Source organism: Pyrus communis, chromosome 1 (assembly GCF_041283825.1).
Source record: "Pyrus communis isolate YQ-2024b chromosome 1, ASM4128382v1, whole genome shotgun sequence".
Classification (NCBI taxonomy): Eukaryota; Viridiplantae; Streptophyta; class Magnoliopsida; order Rosales; family Rosaceae; genus Pyrus; species Pyrus communis.
In genome coordinates, this window is record NC_142565.1 from 11,727,304 (window position 1) to 11,736,425 (window position 9,122).

General features: G+C 38.8%; 2 protein-coding genes across 3 annotated transcripts; one reads left to right on the forward strand and one right to left on the reverse strand.

Annotated features, from left to right (window-relative positions):
• Window positions 1-817: 817 nt before the first annotated feature.
• On the forward strand, window positions 818-6,226 carry TRM15 (GPI-anchored adhesin-like protein, putative (DUF3741)). 2 transcript variants are annotated; one of them, XM_068460084.2, is made up of 7 exons: window positions 818-1,783; window positions 1,971-2,184; window positions 2,420-2,487; window positions 2,569-4,225; window positions 4,332-4,492; window positions 4,602-4,785; window positions 4,876-6,226. In XM_068460084.2, the coding sequence occupies exons 2-7, from the start codon at window positions 2,034-2,036 to the stop codon at window positions 5,553-5,555; spliced, it is 2,901 nt and encodes a 966-aa protein (XP_068316185.2). In that variant the 5' UTR covers window positions 818-1,783; window positions 1,971-2,033; the 3' UTR covers window positions 5,556-6,226. The 2 variants fall into 2 exon arrangements, with proteins under 2 accessions (XP_068316185.2, XP_068316186.2); XM_068460085.2 differs by having other exon boundaries at window positions 864-1,783; window positions 1,975-2,184.
• Window positions 6,227-6,706: 480 nt separating this feature from the next.
• Window positions 6,707-8,832, reverse strand: LOC137720961 (uncharacterized). The gene is made up of 4 exons (XM_068460086.2): window positions 8,575-8,832; window positions 8,158-8,244; window positions 7,372-7,445; window positions 6,707-7,252 (listed from the first exon to the last, which is right to left on the reverse strand). The coding sequence occupies exons 2-4, from the start codon at window positions 8,227-8,229 to the stop codon at window positions 7,003-7,005; spliced, it is 396 nt and encodes a 131-aa protein (XP_068316187.2). The 5' UTR covers window positions 8,230-8,244; window positions 8,575-8,832; the 3' UTR covers window positions 6,707-7,002.
• Between the last annotated feature and the right edge of the window lie 290 nt (window positions 8,833-9,122).

Sequence of the window (9,122 nt, forward strand, 5' to 3'; positions counted from 1 at the left end):
ATCAACTTTGGAGTAAAAGAATAGTGGAAGCTGCTATCACATAGAAAATGAAGAAGTGGATGTCGTCACGGACTGTGCCGCCCCGCCATGAAACATTACTTCCAAAGGGTCACAAATCATTTTTCTTACACGAATCTTGTACTTCAATTGGTCAACAATTTGATAACAATATTTACTAAATATAGTAGAAAAAGAGTTTTGCGTTGCAAGAATCTGGTATCTCATTTGATCATGAACATTCATCATTCGAGAAAATCATTAGATGTCACACTCGAAATTTCAAGTCTGATTTCTCCTTCTTAATATTTACTTGCATGAAAAAATAATACTAAACAAAATCTCGTTTGTAACATGTGTTTGTCTGTTTATCTCAATGCTCAAAAACTCGGAAGTATTTGACACGTGATAAATGATTAAGTGTATGATGAGTATTAAATAAAATTTATAGTGACGAGCAAAAATCCTTCCGAAAAACTCTCTCTCCTTAAAGCGTACATCAACAACTTCGTAGGTACATTTTCTTCTACAGCTCAGGAGTTAAGGTTTGAAGGGAGAGAAAGTCAGAGAGTGGGGAGTGGATGGTGGCGACTTTGATGATGGTTTGGAACAACAGAACAGAGAAGAAAATCGAGAGAGAGAGAACCCCAACTTTTCTTCAATACAAAGCCTCCCTCCCCTCACTGGAATGGACCCCATCAAAAATCAATCCTAACCCCAACTGTCACGTATTCTTCTTCTACTCTCTCTCCCTCTCTCTAACCCAAAGCCAACAGCAAGAAAGCATTGTAAAGTTTTTGTCTTTTTTCCCACCACCACTTCCTCTCTCCCTCTCTCTAACCCAAAGCCAACAGCAAGAAAGCATTGTAAAGTTTTTGTCTTTTTTCCCACCACCACTTCCCACTTCTCTCCCTCCACTTTTCTCAGTCTTTAATGGCTGCCCGTTTCACCGTTCTCCTCAAAAAATAGGGGGTCGGTGCTGGATTACCATTTCCACCTCCCTTTTTGGCTGTCAAAAAGATGCCCACTTTGAAAATTTTTAGAAAAAGTCTTTGTTTTCACCATTGTTTGGTTGAATTTTCTTGAACTTAATCTGGATTTTCTCCAAAACTTGTGATATTTTCAGAATTGCGGAAAGAAAAAGAAAAAGAAAAATTGGGTTGGATTTTGAGTACTTCAAAAGGGTCGTTTCAATGCTGCATTGTACTGTCCTGAATTTTTCATGCTGTGTGTTGCTTCAGAAGCCTTGACCTTCAAAGGGGTTTCTTTTTAATAAAAAAACAAAAAACACCGGACGCATGCCTGAATTTTCTGAATTGTAAATTCCATTGTGCCGAACTCATGAATTTGGGATCGAATTTCTGAAAAGGAGATTTGGGTTTATCTCAAACTTTTGTGTATCTCAAGCTTCTGATCAATTTTCAAGCATCATTGCTTAGTTTTGTTCACTGAATTTGAGGGGTGAAATTTTTGACCTTTTAACACCATTTGTGATGATCAAGTGCGTAATTGTCTTTGAATAGTCTTTTCTTTCAAGTGAAGACCAAATTGCAGGAATTTTGAGCCTTTTTTGTGGAGAATTTGAGGTGCTGGTTAAGGCTTTTATGAGTGAAAAAATAAGGCTTTAGATACCTTGCCATCCAAAGAAAGTTTTGGAATCTTGAGCCTCACTCTGTTGGAAAACTTGAGGAGTTGGAATTGGAATCTGCCTTGTTTATGCAACAGACTTTTATCCGGCTGCATTTCTGTTCTTTCGGTGTATCGAATTTGAGCCTCTGAATTTGAGGTAATTCCTTCGTGCATGCCATTTTATATTGATCAGAGTACTACTATTTGCATCTGTTGATTGATCATCTACAGTCAAATTTTGTCATGATTTGGAAAACATTTCTTAATCTTTGAAGTTTTGAAGTACCATTCAACTGCTGCTTGTTAATTTTATTTGTTTTTTTGTTTGTTGGGGTTTCTTGCAGCCAGACCAGTGACAGATTTTGGATGAACAAAGCCTGTTGAAACTATATATTCATCCCTTAGATATGGCAAAGAAGTCACAGAAACGCTCTGTGAGGTATGAGAAAGATCAGTTAGGCTGCATGTGGGGTTTGATGAGTATCTTTGACTTCCGGCACGGCCGCCCCACCTGGAAGCTGATTTCTGATAAGAGGCATGAAAGTAAGCAAACTGTTGGTAAGAACTCTCAACTTAGAATCCACTTTTAACTGGATATTTGCAACATGCAAGGATTTTCTGCTCTAAGTTTCTTCAGGCTGAAATGAATTCAGTGAGTAGCAGTTGTGTTTTGGGGATTTCTCTGGAAAAGTTGTACTAGTTAACATGTTTATCTAAATGGTTTTAGTAAAAATTTGATCTGGAATCATCAGAAGGGCAATGTTTCTTGCAAGTCCTAATTCTCTTTCTGCAGCTACTGGACTTTCGAGGAACAAGTTTGAGGTTTTGAGCACTTTGGATGAAAACTTTGAAGGCACACTCGTAAGTTGCATCCATATCAAATTTATTTAATTCACTAATTGAGTGATTATATAACTCATAGAGCTGTATTAAATGCTTCAGGATGGCGATGGGAGCTCAAAAGCAATAGTGGTAGTGGATGCTTGTAAACCTAGTGTGAAGAAACTCATGGAAGAAGAAATGTCCAGTGAGCAGGGCATGAAGAAGGAGATAAGCAATGATGCAGTGGAAACTAGGCAGTCAGATTCAAGCCAGAACAGAAAGGACCAGAAGAAAACAAAGAGGACTCGCAAGAAAAGCCGAGACATGGACACCCATATTATGAATGCTCCAGAGAACTCGGAATCTGGGTGCTCTTGCAATCAGAATCCGGAACAGAAAACTAGAAGTAATGTTGGAATGGATGAGATAATGGAAGAGGTATGTTGCCAGATCCATCAGAAATATATCAATTGCTTGAATCATGACGTGAATGGTGAAGCTCCTGTGGAACCAAGCGACAAGCATTCTGATTTTGAAGAAAAATTATGTGTGGCAATCAAGGAGTTCATGAACCATAAGTTAGCAGATGGGAAACATCTTACGGAAGATCAGAAAGTCCACCACTTCAAAGAACTAATGGATGCGCTCGAGGTCTTAAGTTCAGATGAGGAATTGTTCCTGAAACTTTTGCAGGATCCAAACTCACTGTTGGCAAAACATATCCAAAAGTTCCAGGATGCTCAGATAGAGAAAGATGAAGAATACGCTTCCTTTGCAGAGTCCAAGTTGTCGGAACAGAAGCTTGGTGATGTAAAACAATCTGAGGAGCTTGTCAACCGTAAACAGCGGTACTTTTTCAGGAGAAAGGTCAAGCCTCAGGAAAGAAACCCAAGTAAGGAAAATGAGGATTCTGAAGCTTCAAAGAGAATTGTCATTTTGAAGCCTGGGCCTCCAGCGTTACGAAATTCTGAAACTGGAGATAGTGCATCCTCAGAATCCCATAACATTGTAAGAAATAAAGGGCCAAGTGAGAGAGTTGGTTCCCACTTTTTTCTCTCGGAAATAAAAAGGAAACTAAAGAATGCAATGGGAAAGCAACACCATGGGGCATCTACTGTTGGAAGTTCAAACAGATTGCCTTATGGGCGTCAAAATTCGGGAGGTAGTGACAAAGGAATTGGTAAGGAAAAACTTAGAAGTTCTCCTGGTAAAGAGCATTTCTACATTGAAAGAATTGCTAAACCTTCCGGTGGTACCAAGAGGGCAGAAAAGACTGGGAAAGTGAAAGAACCTGAAGTAAGTTTGAAACATGAAAATCATGGTCTTGTGGATGAAAGGCTATCTAACCTCTACATTGAGGCCAAGAAGCATCTCTGTGAGATGCTGAGTAATGGAGATGATGGTGTAGATATCTCAAGACGGCAGTTTCCTAAAACCTTGGGAAAGATTCTTTCTCTTCCTGAGTACAACGTTTCTCCTTTTGGCAGTCCAGGAAGGGACTTGGAGCATGGCTTTGTTACCGCACAGATGAGATTGTCTGCCTATGACAAACTTTTGAAGGCCAATGAGAATACATGGTCTCCTAAGCGAGAGAAAAATGCCATCCCTCTTGGTGAGGTAGCACACAACTTAGAGAGTCTGCCGTCTAATTCTGACAATAACCCTGATGATAAGGTTCAGCCTCCTAACTCAATACCAAGCATCTCTGATAATCTGATTCAAGATAATGAAGTGGAAGAAACCCATCCTTCCATCGTAGACGAGAAGAATTCTGAAGGTATTGATTCTCGCAGCTGTTGAATTTACAATGACAAACATTTTGATTAGTCTCCGTGCTTGCTTTTAAATTCTTTGGTATTTAGGATTTTATAAAATTTTTGTAGGTGTTGAGATTAAAAATGGAAAAGAAATTGTTGCTTGGGAAGAAGAAATTGTTGCTTGGGAAGAAGAATTTGTCTTGGATGCCCTCTCTGAACTAAGTGGTTCTTCAATCTCCATAAATGACCAAAATGATGATAAAAGAATTTTGGAATGCTTACAACAGGTAATAATATCTTTCTTTTTTGTGCATATAATTTATTTTTCCTTTGGTAAACTTGCCCTGCTTATATCCATCATCTCCATCCTGATAATTATTCTTGCCCATCTTCCAGGATTCATATGACAAAAACCCGCAATCTTCTTCATTAGCATCCCCTTCCAGCTCTTCAACCACCAAGCATGTTGAAAATTCAGAAAGTGCTATAGATACACCAGAGCGGCCAAGTCCTGTTTCAGTTCTTGAGCCACTATTCACAGAGGATGATATCAGCCCCAGGAAAACTATTTCTCGATTTGGTATGCTTCATACTAAGACAGTTGATTAACTTTGAATCCTTATATGTTTTGCATTTCTCCATTAATATTAACTTTTTTACTGATCCGCAGGAGAGCTACAACCACTAAAGATCGAATTTGAAGATTATGACCCTTCAGCCCCAGAGCAAGCTAACAATGCAAAAACCTATACAGAAGACAAGGAACTAATGTTTGATTTTGTAAAAGCAGTCATGCAAGCCTCCGTCTTCAATTGGGATGACTTCTGTATGAAGTGGCTTTCTTCTGACCAAATTATTGAGCCATCATTGTGTGATGAGGTGGAATTTTTTCCTAACCAGCTTTGCTATGACCCAAAGCTCCTTGTTGACTGTATTAATGAAGTTCTACTGGAGATTTGTGGGCGTTATTATGGTTGCTTCCCTCGGATATCATCTGCAAAACCTAGTATAAGGCCAGTACCGGATATGAAAACTGCTATAGATGAGGTCTGGATAGAAGTTTATTGGCATCTCCGTCCACTTCCATTGCCTCGTACTTTGGACCAGATTGTCACAAAAGACATGTCAAGAACTGGAACGTGGATGGACCTTCGGTTCGATGCTGAGACCATTGGTGTTGACATGGGTGAAGCCATTCTCCAAGAATTGATGGAAGACACCATATTAAGCTATGTAGAAGGAAGTCTCGGAAGTGAAGATGTTTCAGTTAAATCTGAATCAAATGAAACAGAGAGCAATGCTTCAGTTGTAGCTGAATCAAATGAAACAGAAAGCATTCTCAACTTATAGAACTCAATCTGACTTCGATTTGTCTATATCAAATGCCAAGCCACCTTCTTGCTGAGGCAGCTGGAAAGCAAGTCATACCTGTGCATCCAGAGGGTGAGAATCAGCATTTTAGCTTTCCTGGAGTACCGTGGATCCGGTATGAACTGGATTTGCAACTTTGTTAACTGACATCATGTAGATAGTATAGAATCTGTTACAAGTCAAAACTAAGGCTCAGGGGCATCCGGATTCCGGAGCAGCAGTCAGTCACCTGAAAGTCCTTGATAGCCAGGGAACAGATATCTGGTCTGCAAATTCTCTTTGCAAGAACTCTGGCACTTCTCTGCAAGTCGATTATACAAGACAGATAAGAACAGGTACCATTTCTGAGTCGTCATCTGTGTCAACCGCCGAGGCGGTAATGTGGAGAGTTGTTCTTATAAGTGTAGATTTATAGAGGGTTGGAGTGTTTAGTTGAGAGTGTTGTTGATTTCATTCATTGTCAACTGTGTTACCTTGTTCTTTATATTTGGTGTTGTATTTGAAAGGGTTGGAGTACAAGAAGTTGTAGGTTGTGTATTTCCAAAAGAAAAAAAACAAGTTGTGAGTTGTTAGTCTTGTGACTGACTATTACTGGTGTTGTAATTAGTAATTACAAAGAAAATAAAGGAACATCATGCTAGGTTTTGTTATATACATTGAACAAGCTGGATTTTGGATTGCAGATTAATAAAAGTTGTGGAAAAATTATATTGGACGGGAAGCGGAGATTTTATTAGGCATTCCACAGTGGTTTAAGGGAGTGTGATGTCTATAAATATGAATCATACAACGCATGATTCGTATTACTTTAATTAAGGCAAGTATTTTTTTTTCTCTTAATAAATGTAAATTAGGGAATTAACAAACTTCTGTTTTTAACTTTTACTAACATAGAGATAATCTACTCTAAATTCGTCCAAATTTAAGGGAGAGGGATTCAAATTTGGATGAAGCAAAGGAGCATACAGCTATAGCCAACTTCTCAATTCTGAGGGAAATTAAGAATTCAATGTTCTACTCTTTCACAAAATTTCTCTCCTCAACAAACAACAAAATTCAGAAAGAAATTTATTTATTTATTAGAAATATTCTTTGGATTCAAATAATAATAGGAGAGGAAGCTGCAAAGGTTATCGGCAAACACACAAGCCTCTTTAATATTATCAAAGAATTATGTCTTAAGAAAATGACTGAATTAATACAACAATGTTGTGCAGTGCAGCTCATTTGCCTCCCATATCATATAATTACATAAACACAAACTAGCATTTCTCATGAAGATTGTACTTTTAACTTACGTAACGCCGTCAAGTCTACTCAAACGAAAATTGTGTGAGGTTTACTGAATGAGAACAAAAGCTCTAGAGATTCACTTTTGACAAGGTGAGATGGTTAATTTTCTTTCCTACATGACAAGGTGAGATGGTTACTTCTGCCTTTTCTTCGCCCGTAACGATGGGGTTACTGGAGCTGCTGGTCTTTTCTTTGCAAAGGCACTAGTTCTGCTATCTTCATCATCATTGTCATCATTATCGTTAGCAGTTAGTGTGGACTCCTCTGCAATTTTAGCAGCATTTCTTCTTGCGGCATCCAACTTGTAATGTAATTTCCTTTCAAGAGGATCATTTGAAGGTGCAAACTTGGACGGGCGGGGAGCTACAGCACCTAGTCCAAGCCTGCAAAATTCAATAAAGAGTTCTGCAGAAAGTCAATAATGTCTCAATAACAGCCAATATTGGCAACTAAGGATAATTATACTCTCTTAAACACAAAATAGATAAATAAATCAACTTGCCTAGCAGGCCGAGCCTGTATTTCAAATGGCTCATCTTCTGCAGGTTCACTCATGGTATTAAGCCATTTTTTAGCCTGCACATCAGCCAATTTTCATGCACAAAGAAAGTTAGCTTTTGAATATCAATGAAGGGATTGACAACAATAGCATTGCAAAGAACTGCATAGTTCTTAGACTCCACGACACCCCATTCATAAGGATTTTCAACCAGATTGCTATGACATCACTGGCAAAAACAGATACTCTTAACTAAGAGATTACGGAGATACCGCGTTGATGTAAATGTTGTTTATCCCCATAAACATATAAAAATCATATAATCATCAGAGTTATCATGTACTCAAAACAATCTCATTTAAAACAACCTGGGGAGGTTTCAAATTAGTTCAAACTTGAACCCCATTATTTTCTTGTCTAATAGCCTGCTGCAGATATTCACAACCCAATTACAAGTGACAAATCAATCTTTTAGAACAGCATTTCTCTTCCGAGCTCATTCACTACACACAGGTACACACACGCGCGCTCGTACTCACACACACACAAATGCAGGCGCGCGCACACACACAAACATGCGTGACCACACACACGCACAAACGCGCACGCAGAGACAGAAAGATACACAACTCCAAGAAAACTATCATTTCATATCATCAAATCTCAAATTCTAATGGATGTGCATTCTATGCCGGGTTCTAGTTGCTCTAGACCATATAGACCAGACATGGTAGTAGTAACCGGAAAACAGTACATTGTTCATAACACGACGGGGAAAAATCATCTCACCAGATCCAAAGCTTTATCCAATTTAACTATTTGAGGACGTTCCTTTTTCGGCGGCGTCTTGTCGGTGCTCATTGCTTCCTACACAGCCTACAGAGAATAAAACAGTCTTAAATCACAATCAAACCCAACCAATACTATCTTATTCATTAGCGAGTAAAACCCAATTCATCAAGTAACAGCTAAATAGCCAAAAGGGTTTTGACCGAAAGCTACATTCGTTTCGGATTGAAGCGTGGAACCAACAATGTATATTGCAACCTAAAATCTGCTACTGAGCCTACAATTTCAAAGCACTTTAAAATCAAAGCTACCCGAACGGTGCTGAAATACTGGCAAACCCAAATCAAATCAGAAAATCTAACAATGGAAACACCATAACTGAAGCAGTATATAAGGCTAGGGTTTTGAACAGCGTACCGATTCCCAGAAAAGGCGAGAAATTGCGAAGCTTTGAATTGGGTTCTGAGTAGGAGTGCGGGTTTTAGGGTTTGGCAATGGCGTGCCAAAGGCCAAGCCTTGGGGAGGGTTTGAGAGAAATAGAAGGATTTTCGGAAATAGAAAAATGAGAGAGAGACTGATGCTTTGCGGGTTTTCTTTTGTTGGGCATCAACTGAACAAGGATCTTCTGCTCCCCTGTCCTGTTCTCTCGCTTTACCCTCGAAATTGGATTTGCCTAAAACTACTAAAGTCGAGTTATTTTTTTTTCGTCATAGATTTGTTAGATAAAAAAGTCAATAGAATTCAAACTCAAGCCATAGTATAAAAGCAACACTCCTCTTACCATCTTCTTTGACGACTCTAACGCGAAGCCTTCTCTCTCTTTCACCTTCGACAACCAGAGTTAGGGATGAGTTCAAATCAAATTTTGTTTCTCTTATTTTCGATTTGGTTACCAAACCGAAACTAGCCCTACTTTTTTCTTCTAGTCTGAATTTTAAGGGTAAGTTTTAAGAAACTTTAACGAA

What these genes read in the sequence shown, in the direction of transcription:
- TRM15 (XM_068460084.2), top strand. Translation starts at nt 2,034, where the DNA reads ATGGCAAAGAAGTCACAGAAACGCTCTGTGAGGTATGAGAAAGATCAG. An exon ending in TGAAAGTAAGCAAACTGTTG is followed by an intron (nt 2,185 to 2,419) that starts GTAAGAACTCTC and finishes CTCTTTCTGCAG; the next exon opens with CTACTGGACTTTCGAGGAAC. An exon ending in GAAAACTATTTCTCGATTTG is followed by an intron (nt 4,786 to 4,875) that starts GTATGCTTCATA and finishes ACTGATCCGCAG; the next exon opens with GAGAGCTACAACCACTAAAG.
- LOC137720961 (XM_068460086.2), bottom strand. Translation starts at nt 8,229, where the DNA reads ATGAGCACCGACAAGACGCCGCCGAAAAAGGAACGTCCTCAAATAGTT. An exon ending in TGGATAAAGCTTTGGATCTG is followed by an intron (nt 7,446 to 8,157) that starts GTGAGATGATTT and finishes GCTGATGTGCAG; the next exon opens with GCTAAAAAATGGCTTAATAC. An exon ending in ATACAGGCTCGGCCTGCTAG is followed by an intron (nt 7,253 to 7,371) that starts GCAAGTTGATTT and finishes TGAATTTTGCAG; the next exon opens with GCTTGGACTAGGTGCTGTAG.